This window comes from Dermacentor andersoni, chromosome 4 (genome assembly GCF_023375885.2).
Source record: "Dermacentor andersoni chromosome 4, qqDerAnde1_hic_scaffold, whole genome shotgun sequence".
Lineage (NCBI taxonomy): Eukaryota > Metazoa > Arthropoda > Arachnida > Ixodida > Ixodidae > Dermacentor > Dermacentor andersoni.
Genome location: NC_092817.1, coordinates 217,170,344 through 217,190,991, shown reverse-complemented (window position 1 = coordinate 217,190,991; position 20,648 = coordinate 217,170,344). Strand labels below are relative to the sequence as shown.

At 46.7% G+C, this 20,648-nt stretch overlaps 1 protein-coding gene across 3 annotated transcripts in view; it reads right to left on the bottom strand.

The window, feature by feature from the left end:
• Tmtc3 (Transmembrane O-mannosyltransferase targeting cadherins 3) overlaps nt 1-20,648 on the bottom strand; it is a 789,094-nt gene that overhangs the window by 206,039 nt on the left and 562,407 nt on the right. For all 3 annotated transcript variants that reach the window (XM_050185292.3, XM_050185293.3, XM_055074786.2), the window contains 2 exons: nt 5,523-5,622; nt 3,498-3,613 (listed from right to left, as the gene is read on the bottom strand). In XM_050185292.3, coding sequence (XP_050041249.2) covers nt 3,498-3,613; nt 5,523-5,622 — 216 coding nt within the window. The remainder of the gene's footprint in view (nt 1-3,497; nt 3,614-5,522; nt 5,623-20,648) is intronic.

Here is a 20,648-nt window from a genome sequence, read left to right as displayed (position 1 = left end):
ATAACGACCATCTCGATCTTTCTGATTCCCTTAACACGCTAGCCGAGTGGTGCTCCCAGTGGCAAATGCCTATTAACGTCAATAAATCAGTGGCAATGACAATAACAAGAAAAAAGCAACCCTCTCATTTCACCTATATCGTAAATGGCACGCCTCTTTCCATGGTTGAGCAACAGAAATATTTAGGGATAACGCTGACATCAAACCTCAATTGGGAAACACACATAACTAACATTACAACTACTGCACTACGAAAGCTATTTTATCTAAAAAGACGCCTAAAGATCGCTCCAACGAACATTAAGCTTCTGGCCTACAAAACATTTGTGAGACCTATTTTAGAATACGCTAACACAATTTGGTTTCCTTACACAGCAACTAACATAGCTAAACTTGAAGGTGTACAAAGAAAAGCCGCAAGGTTCATTCATAACAAATATCGTACTACTGACTCACCTTCACGTCTCTTAGCTTCCTCAGGCCTCAACACATTATCGACGAGAGCGAAACAAGGTCGACTCAAATTTCTGTTTCAAATGCTGCACCGTCAGTATAAAATTGATATCACCCGGTACATTTCATATTCGCAATCTAGAATAACACGGCATCAACACGAACATACGCTAACCGAGTATTCCTTTTCTAATGACGCATTCAGGTACTCATTCTTTCCTCGAGTAATCAGAGAATGGAACGAACTTAACTCGTCATTAACAGCGACAAATTCTTTATCCCTGTTCGTTTCACAACTAGACCTCATCACAAGAGATTATTAATGATTTCTCATGTTTGTTCCCTATTCTCTTTATGTTAAACTAACAGTACATAGAAAAAAAAAATGTATACACTTGTTTATTTCCAAATACTTCACGTTTTTGCTTTGACTATGATATGCCCCGGTTGTTGTTCATTTTATTCTGCTTTGTTTAGTGTGCTGTTGTATAGCTTATCTGCCTTATCTTTTGTATTTTGTTGAATATTGTTGCTTTTTCATTCTTTGTGTAGCTCGCACATGTATTTATGGAGGGAAAAGAAAGTGTTCATGCCCGTCTGCTAGGCTCTCGGCTGAGAGCGGCAGTATTGTAAAATAAATAAATAAATAAATAAATAAAGAAAGAAATAGCTTCGGAATGTTTCTACTGAGTGCAGTCTGCAGGAATTTCCGGCGCATAACCTCATTTGTGGTTGTCGTACTGTTTTCACGGAACGTTTATAGAAGGCGCTTGACTATTGATGACGTGGAGCGAGCACTGGGAGAATTAAAGAAAGCAAGACATATATACGCGAACGCGAACCAGAATCTGCAAGTGCCAAGGCAGTGTCGCTGATTGTCCATCTGTATTCTAACTCTGCGATTTGGAATGTTATTTAATTTTGTTATATAAATAAATGTGTTATTTCATCCAGAAATCACGCACCTGCGAAGCAGAACTTGCGCAAGTCTAATGGCATCCTCGACAAGTCGCCCTCGTGCGACGATGATCGGATGAAACAGAGCATCAAGGCGCCACGATTAGCAGCGGTGCAATTTGCCGAATTCGTCATTGCTCAAGATCAACTTTGCCTATTTACAAATCGATACAAATGACTAAGGCGAGGAGCAACGTTTGATCCGATGTAGATTCCTGACTTGTGTAGCAAACAACTCGCCTTTCCATCTCGCTAGCGTAGACATTTAAGTTCATACAGATTTTCAGAAAAATCGCGGTAACTACGCGACATTTCTCCATAAAAGCTGATCCTTGAACCTGCTGAGTAATGCGTTAAAGGAGCACGAAACCAGGCGTGGAAAAAGGCATCAAACTCCCGCATGCATGCGACGGCGCGTTGGCGAGAGAGAAGGGAAAGCCAAAGGAAACCGGAAGAGCACCGCAGCATTTTCCGCATAGGCATGACCTGGCAAGGAGAGCAAGTTGACAGCGGCTGACGCAGTGCAGTATATGCGCGGAATGGAGAAGCGCGGCCGAAGCAAGGTGGACAAGGAACCCGCCTGCTACATTACGTGAGGTTCTGTGAAAATCACAAGCGACCTTGCCGCCAGCATCTGCTTACGACGCGTTGAGAAAAACAAGTGGTAACTGGCCGCCTGCGGAAACAGGCATCGTCAGGACAAGTACAGGCCTGGAACAAAGCTCATGATCCCCCGCATCCGTAAAATCCCCTCACTACAGTTTTTTTTCAAATTGCACAAGCACTGTACAGAGTCGAGCTTTATCAGGGTCTATATGATAGCACAACGAAAATGATCAATGTAAAAGCGCATGTTATAAATAAATGAAAAATGTAAAAAAAGACGTGATAAACGTAAAAGCATGCGTCGTTTTTTTTTTCATCTGCACCCGCCTTAATGAAGAACTGCAAGAATGTGTTCACGATTTGAACATCACCGATAATATAGCTCATGAAACCACAACTTTATTTATTTAAAACGACATATGTAGAGACATGACGGTGATACGGGCGGCGAGTTTCCTATGCGCGTATAAAGCACAGAGGTTGAACTCAGCGGTGTATTATTGAACTAAATTAATAGCCGTAACTTGCTCTAGACACGCAGACAGCTAAGTGCACGAGCAGCAGGGCTGCACGCGCATAAAACACGAACGCTGTTGTGAGTGCGCAAAGGAAATACCAGCATTGCCGCAGTTTCATTAGTGATAACCTGTGTTCTGCAGGTTTAAGAGACGGCATATACGCATAAAAAACATGAGGATACACGTATAAGTGATCAATTGTGTCACCAAAACACGCATGAGATACCGTCCTCAAAAGTATCCGTTTTGTTCGCGGCTTTTGTTTGCAAAATATACCTTCGCTCAGCTAGGGACAACCTGTCCTTGCACATAAACATAGTCAAAACCAGCTAGTTGTAGTGTGCCAGAACCCTGCTGGGATAGCCACAAGACAGCGATCGTGTCCTGTTGTCATAGAAAATTATCTCCGCGGTAACAATAAACACACGCCAATAAGCGTGTGTGTCGCCCTTGAGGGAGGTTTTGTGACCTCTTAGGCTTCACACTCTTCACACTCTTAGGCAAAGTTACACTCTTTGTAGTGCCCCTTCTGCCACTCAACAATAACCGTTATCTGCCTCGATGCGTTTCCTTTCTTGAAAACGCCGTTCCCGCTACTTTCCTGTCGGGAATGCTATCATGCTGATAACGCGCATGCCGTCCGTTACTGGAAAGTACCGGACTCGCCGCGTTAAAGAAAGGAAACGCATCAAGGCAGATGACGACAATCGTTGTGTGGCAGAAGGGGCACTCCAAAGGGTGTAACTTTGCCTAAGAGTGTACGACCCCAGGATCGCCCGAACGATGGAGCTGCGGAGCCCGTGGCTGCACGCGAGGTGTTTAGCGTGTTCCACGCTTGTGGCTCGCGTGTTTCAGCAGGCGTTGCATAGATATTCACTGAGCCGTTGCGGCGCTCAATGTACTGGAGAGGCAAGCTCACGCAGGAGCATTCGATACATTGTTCTACTAATTGAGGGCACTGACCTCCTGAACGACGAATATCTCGTAGGTGAAGCAGACGGCGACCACGGTGATGCCTTGCTCCTTGCAGAGCGTCGCCACCACCACGAGGGCCACGCACGCCGCAAGAGGGCGCCACTCTGTTCACGGAATAGAAGAGGAACAAGGGTCCGTTACACGTGCGCACCCGGCGGACGCTTATTCTAGCTCGAAGGGAACGACCCTCACCGTGTGCAGAAAGAAGAAATGAAGCAGTGAAACACAGACAGGCGCAAGGACAGGCCTTTTGGACGACGTCCGTTACCCAAATTTGTTTTAGTTCTAACAAGCCTCAGGTCATTGCTTATCCCTTTCGAGACGAATCAAAGGTCTAGCAAGAAATCTCCCTGCATAAGTTCTAGAACGTAGTTGACACTCCTAAGTATAATTACAGAAGCCATCTCGGCAGTTTTTAAATTTCGTGCACTGACGTCGCATAGCACAAGATAGACGCAAATCCCTTTTAAAGTTTTGCAAATTTCTCATGCAGGCACGACACTACAATTACACTTTTCCTTCGATGAGTTGTTTCCGGTGAATCACGGTTTCGGTGTCTTTAGTTTCTTACGTAACGATGCAGCCAGAGCTGGAACCAAAGACATAGGGCAGCGGTCTAAAAGCGGCTGAAAATTAGAATAAATGTTGGGGCTTCATGTGCCTAAGTTGCGCGAGGGATTCGGTCCCTTCTGTGATCCACTGCGCAGGGGCACGAGCGTGCTCCGCCGCCCCCGCAGTGCGGCCGGGATTGAAGCCGGAGCTCAGCAGCGCAACGTCACTACGGAGGGTCCGCAGCAGTGGCAGCAAGCTTATGGTTGAAACTGCATTGTATTTGAAGCGGACAGTTCTCCAACGGCTTTGAAAAGCCTAGCAGATTTGCGCGACGTTGTAGAATCACGGCCCAATTTCCAGCGACACTGCCTCTTTCGAGTAGTTGAATTAACTTTAGTTGAAGGCAATGAAACCGCAAACCTTAAAACGGGGAACGCATAGGACTGAGTCACCGGGAAAAAGACATCGGATGTGGTCCAGGAAACGGCTAGGTAGATTGCGCAGAGGGTCTCCTCCATACTGGCTCCGCCATTAAAAACCGCCTATATATATATACATTCTTATTCCTTCCCGTAACAATATTCACGTATGTTTCTTCTACACTCTTAGACACCCCAATGTGTTCAAGATTGCTCGTATATCTGTTGATTCGAACGTGTCTTGGTAATCTGTTAACGCCATATAGAGAGGGTAGCATATTTTTCAATGACCTAATTGATGTCATGTATTTGATGCGTTGGATGCGCTGCTGCCGTCGCCGATTTTGTATCTGTGGCTTAGTGACGGCCTCTTCACACTGCATGGTTGCTTCTTGAGCCACGTGATCGGGATCGGCAAATGGGCGTGCGAACCACGTATGGAAAACAAACGCGCAATTGTGCTTTCTCTGGGAACATACACAGGAACTCTTACATTGCGGTGACCTCAATGATCCCTCCAACCAATCCTGGCGCTCCTCCTTTTTGATTCTATCTGATCCTCTCCTCATTCCTTCTCTCAGCGCGGTGTCCGCAGGTGAAACACATGGCTTAAGCCGCCGACTGCAACCTTATCACGTGAGTTACAATGACAAGCGATTCGTTAGACAAAGCCAACATCAAATTTACACGCTTATGTCAAGGATCAGCCTGGAAGCGCTCTAAACCACTTTTTTATTGCATTTGAATAAGAGAAGTAACAATTCTTGCTATTTGATATGCATTCAGAAAGCCTGACACTATGAAGTTAGACCCTTTCAGATGGCTGACATAAGCATTGCTATTGTAATTTTTTATCCTTTTCTAACGGCGAGTTGCGACTGTGAGCGTTTCATGTTTCACCGTCTTTGTGTTCGTCCACTGCACCTACTTGTTTCGTGGAAATGTGAAAGGTTTCAAACGCGATCACCTTTCCGCCTGCCTCGCTTAGAAGGCGCCGGTCTTTGCAGTGTAAACTGAAAAAGCAGCAAGTCGGTGCTCATACCAGTGCGTTTGGAGCTGTCGATGGCTCTGTTGTAGGCCAGGAAGGCGAGCAGGAAGAAAACAGACGAGAGGGACTCCGCTCGGCCAACCACGCCAGTCACCTGCACGGAAAGAGTGAGAAGTAGAGTTTCGACACGCGTCTCACCCGCAACAAAACTGCGACAAATGGCTGATTTCAACGGGCATGACATTTCCAGGGGGTTTCCTTATCGGTAAAAAAGGACCATATTCACCAAGGTATATGTACCCATGGTAGCGAAACTTACACAGAAACCCCTACGTCGTGCAATGGCGGCTTGGATGAATCGATGGAAGGATGGATGTATAACGCTGAACTCTCTAAACCGAGCAGCGGCTCGCCCCACCTAGCCATAACTAGTAATATATTTTGTACTTAGTGAAGCGTGAAATCTCACGTTTGCCTCGATTTAGCCACCAATCAGATAACCTCCCTCTGGTTATTTATACCCACTTGAAGTCTATTTTGCCTACACTGTCGCTAAACCCCAATGCTTAGAAAAATCAGACCCGTTGCTTTGAACTGTAGGACAAAGCCTCTTACAGAGGAGGCTTATGGACTTGTGGCTTGTGGGCGCGGCAGCGCTACCTACATTTCGCGGAACCGACTTTTCGTTGGGGAAAAAAAAGTGTTGGCCATTTGACGTTTGTTGCGCTCACATTTACTACATACACAGAGGACATAACAGTATAAATGAAGCGTACGTAAGAATAATGGCCACTACGTCGTGTCATAATCCAACACGAATTGCTAGCTGATCAATCTGTATTTACAGCCCACATTCTATAACAGAAGCAATTACACCGGTGACCATCGAAGTTTTGCGTGAATACAGAGCAGGGCCGCTATTTTGTAGCGATGCCTTATGCCTTATTCTATGCTATTATTATCATCCACCACACACGGCCGCCTGATCCCGTTGATGATGTGGGCAGACCGTCGCTCTGACCACTGGCCAAGCGCGAAAAGCCTGGAAAAGCATAGAATCGGAAAAGGCATCGCTACAAAATACCGGCCGAGGATGCTCACCTATATCTTGAACTAAGTACCGATTGCATGGGCTCTTAGTACTAAAGCAGATCTATTATTAATGCGCAAGCATTATAAGCCCAATTAAGTCGAAAATCAGGCGAGCGTCCGGCGTTAAGAGGAAGCTTTAGCTTGGGTTCTCCTATATAAATACATGAAAAAGGAGAATTCGTTTTTCTGGGCAACCACTGCACCAAATTTGACGAGGTTTGTTGCATTTAAAAGAACAGCTTAAAATCTAGTGACTGTTGGTTTCGAGTATTTTACTTAGGTCGTCAACTTTTTATTAAAAATTGGTAAAAAATCGAAAATTTTCAAAAAACGAGACTATCAAGTTTACAACTATGTAACTCAGCAATAAATAACGATATCACAGTTATGTTAATTGCATCTAATAGTAGATCTAAAGCGGTCAAAATTAGTGTGTTAACATGAATCTCAAAAATTTAGTAATATGGAAATACAGCTTTTGCAGAACCATTGTATACAACGTAACAAATTCACGTAATATATAAATTAACATAGAAAATTTGTCCGCTTTGAATGATCTAACGCATGTAGTTTACAGAACCGCGATACCTGTTCTTGATGCAGAGCTATTGAATTGTAAACTATGTAGTTCCATTTTTTTAGAACTTTCGAATTTTTGAAAATTCCTTTAACAATATTCATGCCCTAAATAGATATTCTGCTCCCAACTATGACTAGAAGTTCACTTTCTCTCTCAAATGCAACACATTTCATTAATATCAGTCCAGGCGTTATCTCAGAAAAGCGGTCTCCACCGAGGCGGCCAAAATCCTGAACAGCAGAGCAGAAGACTTTAGGAACGGCACAATTACACCCAAATACCTCAAATGGATCTCGGCACATATGGGAGAAGTTACCATGAGTGCCCCTCCCAACCTCAACGAGAAGGCCCACCGAGTCGCGCGAAAACTAACCCACCGCGGCACGGCCAGTGACGGCCCAACACCCCGCAACACCCGGGGAAGGGGGAAGGACTGCGGCGGAGGCGATGGACAAGACGGAGGAGGCGACGACGACGAAGAAGCGATAAAAGACGACAGGGACAGACTGGTCACGTACCACGACATACTCACACACTACACGAAACAAAGAGAAGCATACCCACAACCCCACAAACAACTCGACAGGTCTCAAGAAACAGATTGGAGAAGATTGCAAACCAGAACGTTCCGAAACCCAGTACACTTAAACAGAATAAATTCAACACAATATCCAGACGCAAGCTGCAAGCTCTGCAAACACGAACACGCAGACATGGCACACATCTTGTGGAAGTGCACACAGATCAGTTCAGTATACGTAGAGGACAACATAGAACCGGACCTTCTCGAGGAGCGATGGCTAAGCGCTCTGACTAGCTCAGAACTACACGACCAATTATGGGCTATCCAGCGGGCCCGGGCAGCGGTGGAAAGGCTATGCCTCACCGCACACAATGCCCGGGTGGCCTGAGCCCGGGCTGGCAACCTCGCAGGTCCTTTTTCCATTAAAGTTTTTTCCGTCCGTCCGTCCGTTTTTGCGTTTTACAAGCATTTGAATAGGGCGCGTCGGAGTTGGGCCCGAGCTTCCTCTTCACATGCGATGGCATCGAAATCGACGCGATCGAGTGATGACGTCACGTTCCCGGACCTGCTGCGGCTCGCACTGAGAACAGCCACGGCGTCAGGCGGACGCCCACAGCCAAAAAATTGACTTTCCCCAATTAGAAAATGTTGCTGACCCACGTTCAAAACCGATCTGGCTCATCCTAGAACAGACTTCACCCACTCTCAAATTGACTTCGCCCGATTAAATCATGACCAAGTGAAAAGTATCATACGGTAGAGCCACATTGTTTTCCAATTCAATGTACATAAGTAGACTCCAAGTGCCTTTGTAATTTTTGTCGATGACAAGATAAAATCAACGCTCATAGAAATAATTCTCAAAAGTTGCACTTTGATACTAACACAGCACCCGTGCCACATGTAGTTTTTCTCTGCTACGGAACACGTTACTAAACCATATTATTTAGTGAAAAGGCAGCTAAAATGTAAAGTTTATGATTAAATTGTATAAAGTTCATATTATATATATTGCCATTATTTTTATGGCTACGCAAAAGACAGCTTTGACCAGTTTTGACGACATTAGAGTGTTACGACACTGCCGTTTGGCGACACTACCGAGTCGGGATCCAGAGTTCGCGTTGTGCAGGAACCTTCAACATTTCTGCTTATTTGCACCATTCCTCGTGCCGATGTAGAAATTTGTGCTACCGCACAATGCTGTGCTCAAAGGTCTTCTAATTATTTCTTCATGGCCGTGAACAAAAAACGGCAAGGCAAAATGTATTTTGGCTTGTGAAGGGAAAACTTTATCTTGATTTGCGTATGCAAAAAAGCAATCACGACATTTTCACTAAATGTTTCGCGTCAGCTTCTCTTCTCAAAGCTGCTACTCACATCATTCGCAGAACGTGGGTGCTGACGCCTGATACTTCCATCAATTTCTTTTCAACACAGGCAATGATGCATGCAGAAATTCGTAGTGATACTGCAATGTGTCGCCTTTTCAGGTGGTGTGCTTTCCACTTGTGCAAAAATGTATTTATTAGAAATCTCACTATAATGTGATGATGGCATGGTACTGTTTGCAGAAAACTATCAACATAGTCCGCAGCGGGTCAAAATATGTTGTTGCGGGTCGAACCTTGCATGTATACAATGCACTCACATCTACAAACGCAGCATACTATGTATTCCATGAATTATTTCGTGTTTTGCACATTTAATCCTATAATTCCCAACTTTCTGCCAGCTTTTGTGCATCGTGCTTTTTATATTAACTGCTGCAAGCTGCCTTGTGTAAATGACTTGTGGTGTAAAATAGTAAGGCGGCAAAGGTGATTTATACGCTGTTATTCGGACTGCCCTTGAATATTAAAAACATAGAATTTGAGACGAAATGTTGATTTCTGCTGAACAAGATTTAAAGTAATCGCAATAGAATTTCCGCAATAATCGTCAGTACGAATATATTTGACTGATCAGCATGTAAATAACCAATTGTGATTAACGGCAGAGCTGGTCAATGAGCACTCCATATGCGTTTGCTGTAAGCATTCTGACACAGAATAGTTCGAAAAACTTACACTGCAAACATGCCATAAAATGCATTGCTGTTAAAGTTGAGACATTTGTTTACTGAATTTCGTTGCCGGTACAGCAGAAACAACAACTGAAACAGCAACGCACTTTATAGCAGATTCTGACTTCCAATTTCTCGAATCTGGTGCTAGGCACAATTTATAGCAAATTGGTATGCTTTCAGTACTGGCTGCTTTCAATATGCAATGACGTGTTCCCGAAAGAAATGAAATAAGCTCATTAGTAAAATTTCCTATATCAAGTTTCCTTCTCACTGATTTCATGCTGCGCCCATTTTACTGCTTCCTCAGACTTTCTGATGTTACAATTTCTAATATCCCTTATTTTCTCCTTGTTGATCAGTTTTCACAGTTCCGCGAATTTTATCGGATTTCTTGAGTCGGACACTTTCATTGTTTCTCATTTCTTTATTAGGGCGTTTGTTAATTAGGAGAGCTTGCCTACTGGTTGCCTTGGTGCCTTACCTCCCATTCAATTGCTGCTTCTGAAGCCAGCCTATTTACGGTTTCATTCATTACCTCTATGTCATCTTCACCTCTACATTCTAAAGCTGCATATTTGTTTGCAAGTATCAGCCTGAATTGGCCTGCTTTTACCCTTACTCCGTCTAGGATGGCCTGTTTCTTCTTGACCAATTTTACTCTTTATCTCTTCAAATTGAGGAGAATCCCAGACCTCACTAACCTATGATCACTGTATTTTACCCTACCTAACACTTCTACATCCTGCACTATGCTGGGATCAGCGGAAAGTATGAAGTGAATTTCATTTCTTGTTTCGCTATTAGGGATTTTCCAAGTCTTTTTCTCGATAGATCAGTGCCTTAAATGCCTATATCTTCCGAAGCAGGTATCCTTATTGCGTTGGTAACTGAAAGTTGTTGAGATTCGGCCGATCTTTTCAAATAGAAATTTTTGTAAAGTACCGCTCAATTAGGTACGCTAGTACATTGAGGTGAAGTTTGACGGATAGCCCAAAAGTCAGTGTGCTGAATTCATGGGCATGCACCGAAGCGCGCTCGGGTGAGGATTTGCAAGACTGTATGCCTATACGAAATGTAGGGAAATCACGGGGAATGCGGGAGATGAAAATTCACGCGATCAGCAAAACGTGAACAAGGTGAATGCAGGAGCCAACGTTTCGACAAGTGGACTTGTCTTCTTCAAAGAAGACAAGTCTACTTGTCCAAAAGTTGGCTCCTGCATTCACCTTGTTTACGTTTTGCTCATCATATGCGAAATGTTAAAATACAAAAATGGCTACGTAAACCTATACTAAAGATTACTAAATACCTTTTCATTTAAGGCGCAAAAAAATTCTGAGAATATGCCCCTTCATTAAAAGTTACGTGAGTAAAGGTTTCAACTTTATTTCTTATTCATAGGTAATCATATTTGTGAGAATATGCGCCTTTATTAAAGGTTACTTAGATAAACGTTACAATGCAATATTTATTTACAGGTGCATAAAATTGTGAGAATATGCCCCTTTATTAAACGTTACCGTGCTAAGAGTGTAAATATGTACCACATCCCTCTGTAGTTCCACTGGCCCGGATGATAACGCAGATAAATAAATAAATAAGTAATCACACCACCATATCACAATCTTGGCGGTGCACCATCCAAGGATACATCAGACAGAATTTGTGCATTGTCAGGATTGGGGGCTCAATCACATCGCTCGTGATCCGTTGTCAAGATTGGAGTCCGGCATGAATTCGAAGGTAGCTGGCCCATGCCGTCGTCCAACTTATCCACGCTGAGGACGTTGATGAAGGGAAGGACTGCTTCTCATCGAGAACGAGGAATATGGGTTTATTTACAGTATTTATATCAGTTTAACAGGACTGTTTGAGAAAGTACATCAGTCTAACATGACTGCTTGAGAGAGAGTCTCAGTCCAACATGACTGCTTAAGAAAACTGTGTCAAGTATCCGCACAACAGCAGTTTTTAAACACTCGGTCCTCCCGCGATACAAGGCGACGCGAACGTTCGTATAGTCATCGCAAACTAGCCGCCCCTCTGCAGGACGGTTTACACACACACATGCACACACACACGTGTTCACGGTCCGAAACCGACACCACACGGATTTCGTAGAACTCGGAGCCGTTCCAGGTAGCGCGTTGTCTTGCGTCTTGGTCGGTGCGTGGGAAGGAGCCTCCGTCGGCGTTCCCGCGGCCACTCCCGCGCCCGTAGGAGATCAGGTCCACCTTGTCGTGTTGCGCACAAAGCCTGCTTCGTCGAACTCCTTCAGTCACAACGCATCCTAGCTGAAGCGACGGAGAGTGGAGGATGCGCGTATTATTACCGACACAAAGTCGACTTAGCCACGCCGTGGCTAGAGGTTGGCGGCGGCATTCCAAGATGAGGTTGCCACCGCTGGCGTAACTGGCTGGCAAACTTGCACTGCAGCTGGCCGTTCTGAACAGCATCCATGCGTGGCGATAAATGATCAGTAGTGGCAGCAGAACTTTAATTGGCGTGTCATATTTCTATAAACTAACGCTGACAAGATCTCTGTATTTAAACACAACGGCATTTGCGAACGTTAGCATTGGCGACATTACTCCTTCCCAAGTTCCTCACACCACCTCATATTTATTGTAACCCCGATGTGCTCTATCTTTTATAGCTGAGTTCTGCTTCCCCTTCATCGGCATTGGTGGAAATAATTTCCGCGTTTATGTATGCGCACAGGCGTTTACATTAACTCACTATGGGTACGGCTTGCTGTCGAATCGATGCCGCAAGATTACTCGTGTATTCGCATTTGCACACTTTCCAATATGAGCCTTCTGGCATGCAGTAAGCAGATTAAGAACGCAAGGAGTGCCGGCACAGCATTAATCACCGCTTCCACCTGGCGCTGTTCGATATCGGTGGATCCTGGCGTCAGTAGATGCGATTTGCGTCGCACACTGCACACACATGACACACGACCTATGCACCCAAACCACCATTTGCAACAAAGGTGCATGCTCCGCGGACGATGTTAATCTGTAAGCTATCTTATATCGAATCTTGCAAATGTTTCAACAGAGCTAGGCGCAACTATGCGTGCTAAACTTGGGCTGGTCGGTGGATGTCGGAAGGAAGCGAGCAGAAACAGCGCCAGACAACAACGTGTCGCGGCTGAGACCGACGAAGCGCTGACTTTCAACCCATATTTTGTTGCGCAGGCAGCAATATGCAGGATGTCCCAGTTAACTTCAGCCAGACTTACTTAAACGATAGAAAGACAGAAACTGCCTAATCGGACGTTTTGCAAAACGCTCTACCACTTTCTAATTGAAATCGTTTGCCTAACCTCGTTGCTTCTGAAGTTGTTTAATTTATCTTGACTAATTATGCAATTAAGCAGAATACAAGAATAGTGCGGCTTACTCCATACAATAATCAGCAACATGGATTCGGTCACGTCGTCTTAGAAGTGCAGCGGCATATCATTAAACTCTGGCTAAAGTTAGCTGGGGCACTGTGCAGATTGTTGTGTGCGCCATAAAATATTGGATGAAAGTCAGCGCTTCGTCTGTCTCAGTCACATCCCGCTGTCCGGCGCTGCCCCCCCCCCCCCCCCCCAACTCGATTTCTTCACACACTTTAAGCGCTCTTTTTTTAAATCTCGGCCACGGCAGCCGCATTTCGGTGGGGGCGAAATGCGAAAACGCCCGTGTGCTTAGATTGAGGCGCACATTGGAAGAACCCCAGGAGGTCCATATTTCCAGAATCCCGCACTACGACGTGTATGATAATCGGATCGTGGTTCCGGCACGTAAAGCCTCATAATTTAGTTTAATTCGATTTTTGACATTAAGCTTTTCGACTATGAGTAAATAACCAACCGCCAATTTACCATGTACGTTCGACCGTTTGCAAGCACATATACGATGTCGCCTTTCATTCAGCGAAAACAGTACGCCTGCATTCTTCGTCGTGGTTCCTATACGTAAGTTGCCGCGGCGATCGTAGCTTTTATGCCGAAGGCATCAGCTACACGGAACCAAAAGATTGAGGTATACGTGAATAGGATATGAGACTGTAACGTTGACTTCTTCACCGCTATTGATATGAACGAATAATTTGCAGTCGTCTCCTCTGCAATGTCACACGCACGTTTTGCATGACAGCACTTCTATTACCAACTCGAACAAGTGCCAAACCATTGTTTGGCGGCGTGGGCAGCGTCCATAATTTTTTCACAAGGACGACATGGGCAATACTCTGCGGCAAATGCAGCATCGTGCCTCAGTCGCACGCAATTCATAGTCCACAATAATGCACGCGCTTCATTGGCATTTCACGCGTGAATTTAGGCCCGGTGTGCACTCCTGCTTGGAGGGGGAAAAATGTGCCTCGCCTCGAGACAGATTAATACTTAAAGCGTGAAAAGATAGTAAGCGGAGAAGCGAGTATTCAGGACAACACGTGCGGACATGTTCATTTTGATTCCAGGCTGCACTTTCCGTGCCTTTTCACCGCCGTTGAGGCGTGAAAGTGTTGCTACCGAGCAATGAGAGAAGCGCCCACGCTAATCCTCACCCCGCGACGCTCTGCCGGTGTTCGCGTCTCTCCGAGAGAAAGACAGCGCGCGCAGAATGTCTTCACCGCCCGAGGGGCTCAACGGCGACCAGAGATGCCGCGATGGGCCACGCACGGCGACTGTACGAGGATTTGCGGACCAAAGGAAGCACCTCGCCTAGTTCCGCGGAACTCCCAAGTTCACGCGGACACATTCCCCGGATAGGAAATCCCCGCCGCTTCAATCTCTCGTAAGGAGGCGGGGGGGCAGCAACCAGCGACCCCGCAATCACTATCGCAAACCGGCTCCTCCCGCCGCATTAAGCCTCGCCGTCGATGACACCGCGTGCCTTTCGCGCAGCTGGGCCGTCCGAACTAGCGCGCAGCCGTGCAGCCCGCTGTCTTGCTAGCCGGGCTCAAAACAGTACGTTGTTCAACCCCACTCACAATGTGCCTTGAGAAGACAGCGGCCCAGAGTTACAAGCGTTTTATGAGACTTCTTGGATAACGCACTGATGAGACAACTTTTGGAATTGGGTTAGGGTTGGGGCTTGCCGACTCGCTCTTCTTCCATCAGCGAAAGAGGGAAGGCAGGGCAAATCAGCTGCACCGACCAAAGCCCGCAATTTATACGAGGTAGATACTGTTCGTTTTATCGTTCAGTGAATTCGGCTCATGAGGACAAAAAAATGTAAGCCACACGGCATATAAAAAACGACAAAAGGCATCCCCCCCCCCCCCCCCCCCCGAGATTTCAAAACCCCACGGCTTTGGTGAAAGGAAAAATATTTCACCGGCGATTACGATACTCCCTAATGCGAATTTCGACGCCGCTGTTTAGGTGTTTTAAATTCCCGATGTATTGTGGCAAAGAACTTCTGTCCGAATGACAGGGTGCTCTCGTTGGCGGCGCTAAGCCTCTACTCGGGCAGCTCGTTTAGCAGCAGCGGCAGGCGAAGAGCTTCCGTCGGTTGCGTCGCTCATTGCTCAGAAAGAAAGCGTGAAAGCGCGCCTTTTCTAGCGGCGGCGGAGCCGCAGGCGAAGCAACTTCTGTGCAGTGGGTCCGAAGCCAGCACCAGCGCTGTTTCTCAGCTCGCGCAAGCTTGGTCACCGCCGGCACTCCGCTTTCTTCCTCACCATTTCGCCATACGCTCATCCGCTTTCCACCTCATGGTGCCGTTGCAACCCTGCTCTCCACTTTCCCCCTCGCGCCTCGTCGCTCTCCCCACATTTGTTGCGATAGCAATTATATAGACACTCCAGGCGCATGTCTGCCGTCCGCGTCGCCGTGAGGTTCCGTATTGGCCTCGAGCTCCACCACTGGAAAAGCTGGCGCCACCGTCGGCGTGACGTGCTAGGAGGGATCACGTGGACATAGCGGCCGCGTCGGCTGCTTCGGGAGCGCCGAAGCAAGCTGAAAACGAGTTTAAATTCCCTCGTACGCTGCGGTCCTCATTTAGTGGCGAAATTTTCCCGCTTCGAGTGTCTCCTTTACAACGCTTGAAAGCACAACAACAGGTAGTGGCTGCCTTTGAAGGCGCGCAACATGGTAGGCTACTGCTCGGTGCCGCAGGGCCGAACGCACGTAACGGAGGCCGGTGTCGGCCTTATTCACACGTAGCCGCAGGACAAGAAGCTGCTTGAAGCTTGGCTCGCGAAACATAAACGCAAACAGTCATCGGCTACAACTCGGGTGTGCAGCAAGCACAGACGCGAGGAAGATTTCTGCTACGGCGCCCGGTCTGCGATGTTCTGAAAACGCGCACTGAGACGCTCACCCGAGTCCGCTGCCCGACTAATGTCATGACGGTTTGGTCTATGAACTTGTCGATGCTGTAGATACTGGTAAGTTGAGTGGAGTGGAAAGGCAACGGTAAGAAGCACATTTAAAAAATGCATGGCATATGGTCATGTTCGTGTTATGAATTAATGAACTGGATTACAAAAAAAGGAGCAGCGGGAAATGGCACGCTGAGAACACCGATAGACATACAGTGCGACGCAACTCGAGAAATAATATTGACAGGTCAAAGAATTTAGAAGAAAAAAAAAGATTGAATCGTCGCGACGGCACATCACAGTCCCCGTAGGCGTCGAAGTCTCTACAGTGAAGTTATTTTTGAACAGCTCTGATAGCACCCACGCAACAATGGTTACTTGCATACTGTCAAATGCTCATATTCTGCGGCCTAAAGCTCATGGCACGGTGCGAAAACGCGCGCGCGGAGAAAGCGGAACAGTGCGCGGACAAGCATGCAGATGCGCAGTCGGTCGCTGCGAATCTACGCGATCGCTGCATTGAGGCTTCGTTCTATTACGCTATACAAACACTATAAGAACATATTTCACTTAGCTTGCTCTCAGCGTTTACCTACCTTTCACGCAAGAAGCCGGTTCGGGAGACTCCATCGCGGCGACCGCACGCAGTGGCGTTCACTGTACGTATTCGGTAAAGAGATAGCGTCTGTAAACGATTGTGGGCTTTCAGTTTGCCCGAGATTATTATTTAGACAGTAAAAAACTTCTCTCGTTTCGAAAGCACTTACAGAAATGTCCGGGAGAGCTCGCGCGTGGTGTTTTCAGTGAGCGCTGACAGCAAGACCTATGAGGAGCGCGCCGCGTGATCCCTCATACTACGCCAGCGAGGCGCTTCCGATAGATGGCGACTCCCTAACTCCTCGCCGCCAATAAAGTCTCAGGGCGATAACATCTTCGCCGCACACTGTGTGCTGTATATGCGAGTGAAAGGCTGCGAGGGTAAGGCGACGATCGAGGCTCAGTCTCGCGCACTCAAGCGAGGGAAGCGGCAGGAAGCGCATCGTCTTCCGTCGCTCGCAAGTATCCAGGGGAAGGGGGCTGGGGCGGGCGCGTTCTACTCCGAGCGGCCCGGGAGGCCGTGCGCACCCATCCTGGCCGCTGTATGTTGAAAGGCATCTGCGACGGGCATAGTCTACCGCGCGCTGTGTTTCGCTGCTTAGTTCGCGTTGAAGCGAGAGGCAGCAAGAAGGTCAATTCGCTAGCTGGCGCTACCGGGCTTCCTCATTACAGCGTTTGGCAGCGAGTTTTCGCGGTCATCGAAAGAGATGCTTTCATGTTCCCTTGTGCGCGCGTGGCACCACGCTATTTTGTTACTATGCCTACGTGTACAAGTTTATGCGGCCAATAAAACTGCTATCCTTGCTTGGTTTAGCTAGCTGTCCATTAATTTGCTACCGCGATCGATGTGCGGTTTTCGGGCGAAAGTGCGACATTTTTTTCTTCATCCCCAGCGCCGCATTCGCTCTCATCTTTCGCTGTGCTCGTTCGCTCGGTTACAAGCGACGTCGACGCTTGCCGCAGGAGTGGCCTCCCGAGAGCCGCGCTCTAAAAACACTAGCGTGAATTCCTCGCTACGGCGCTCGGATCGATCTTTCGCGCTCGCAACACGCAGTGAGGTGCGATCATCGCTTCCAAATGAGATAGTAAAGCGTGGCTACAGGCGAATGCGAAATATTAGCGGGTAATGCTCCAGGCCAATTATATTACGCGCGGTTTGCTTAAAATTCGTTCGAGCACGTGCACCGTGTTTTGCCAGGTGCGTTCTGCATGTACTCCGCACTTCGAGCACGCGTTCTTTGCATCGAGGAAAACGCCTGACTACCGATGTGCCGCTACAGTACCATGTGCTCTGTCTGCCAGCACATATTACGCCTCGTATGACGTTTTATCTTAGTGACGAATTAACAGAAGTAACAAACCGAGAGCTTTATCGTGGCAGCATACGCCAGCACGTGCTCGCCTCTGTTCGTTATTGCAGCTCGTGCCTTGAAGCGATAGAAATGCTCGTTGACGTACACAAACGCTCGAACTTAACATTATTACATGCAATGCTGCGAAACTGAAGAAAACATAAACACACACGTCCTTTGTTGTACGCGTCTCTGCATATTTTCTACAGAGTGTATTCTTTCCTGTGAAACACTTTACAAATCTACGAAGTTTAATTGAATTGTGTCAGTACGAATAAATTGTCTACTCACGCGGACATCGATTTCAAGAAACACCAAATCGATCCATTCATTAAAAAGAGAGCTACTTACATCAGTATACTTCTTTTGTTACAACCGTTACTGCGGATGCATACACAATAGAAAGTCGACGGCGATTGCCGTAAAAGTCCAGTAGTGCGCTTCTACGTTCCAGAATGGCCGCGTAGACCCTGGCGACAAACGATTCGTCCAACTTATCCGATGGCGCGTGCAGCACCGCGAAGTGCCCCGTGACGTATACGGCGCGAAATGAATAAACGTCCAATGGCGCGGCTGCATTCCACGCCACGCCCAGTTTCAGGGGTTGACAAGAGCCGCGCTGCATGGTGCCACGTCAAGCCAACTGTCTTGGCCTGCGTGCCCATTCTGACACGCAGCTAGACCTCTGTTAACAGTTACTTTCAACTTTTTTACATGAACATGTGTAGTAAGGTTTGCATTACGCTAATTAAGTAATGCAATTAGTTTATTATTATTTCAAGTACTTTGGTTTATCCTTGCAAGTTATGTCCGCCATTGCATATAATTCATCTATACTGACGTAATTCGAGTAAACTTTGGACGCTTAAGATAAAAAACGTTTGACGTACAGACTTGGTTTAATGTCAGTACGTATACCAACAAGTCAAAGACGCAGACAATGAACGCATAAACGATTCCTACACATTGCGCTCCGACATACGACAGTGCTGAGCGGTGATAATTAACCGTGAATGACGCCAGCTGCTCACTAGTGAGCTTTGCTTCGGAGACCGAGTCGTTTTATCCCGCCAAAGTGTATTTCTAAAGGTCCGCCGGATGTCCAACATGCGGACCTGGTATTTTCAACCAGTTTCCGATGGTTTCGCTTCTCTCGTAAAATCCCGGCAAGGGGCGCTGCCGGTGTCGCTGCACAGTTATCGAAAGTCGCTCCCATGGCGTCGTCCCGCGCGGCTTCGTCGCGATAAAAGCGTTGTGCTCAAAACTATGCTGCACCTGCACTTCAATTTAGTGATGAGGACTCGAGTTATGCTTCCAAAGATGACAGCGAAGCAGAATAAAGCTCTGATGGCGACGATGTTTTCAGTCAGCATCGGACATCCGCAGCTGTTCATCGGCGAGTATCCTTTACGGCCTTGAGCGGTCTCCTTCCTTGTGCGCGCTTATCTGTCGATCTTTTTGCACGAGCTGGGAGCTATACTGGTCATCTTCAGGGTGCAAGCTTCGCTTGGTTCTGACGTGCTGCCATCGACTGCAGAGAGACTTTCAATCCCGCCAAGAAGGCCGCCCATTGCAAATCTCGGCTCAGCACTGCGGATGCAGCGCAAGGCAGTTTACAACGGCGTGGGATCTTTTCTACTCTTCTTCTCTGCAGAGGTAATAAAAACAATCTGCAAAAACGCAAACAGATATGCTTGGATGCAAAATCTTGTAGCTGCCCAGCTACGCTGAGAGCGATCGGTACCGGAAGAGGTGCATGACTCTAGACGAACTGGTGAAGTACGTTCCCTGGACTTCTCATTGGACCATCCTCAGAACATGCTGAAAAGACGGAACTGCAGAATTTGCTACGAGCACTGCAAAGATGAACTAATACCAGACATTCTGTGGGAAAAGTGCGGAGTGCACCTATGCTTTACAAAATCCAGGAACTGCTTCACCGCATGGCATGAGCGATGAACTGGTCTTAGTTTCTTTTTTGTATCCGAAGAACGGCGGTGTACTGTGCATTTATTTTTTCACACACTATTCCTTGGTTATTTATCTTTGAAATTCATATTCAGAATTTCTTTTAATATTATTATTTTTGTAGAGATCATGTTTTCTTTATTGTTGTTTTTATAAACTGGCTGAAATAATGGCGCTTTCTTGAATTTTTATGTTTTATCTAATACAGTTCTTTTTGTTTCACAACTTATGTTTTTGGAAAGAGCACTTGATTATGCACAATATAGTATGCTGCAATGTGTGCTGGAATATTATTTGCAATGGTAAATATTTTTTTTCCGTGACCTATAGTAAGCGATCATTTTCTCGCCGTAACAAAATAGCTAATGGTATCATTGTAGGTGCGGCAACGTGCGGGTTTGGTGACACAATTTAAAAGAGCAAACTGTCTTTCCTTCTTTTTATAAGGGGGGGGGGGGGGGGCTTACGTGCCAAAACCACGAACTGATTATGAGGCACGCCGTAGTGGGGAACTCCGCAAGTTTGGACCACTTGGGGTTCTTTAACGCGCACCTAAATCTAAGTACACGGGCGTTTTCACCTTCTGCCCCCATCGAATTGCGGCTGCGGTGGCCGGGATTCGATCCCGCGACCTCGTGCTTAGCAGCCAAACACCATAGCCACTAAGCAACCACGGCGG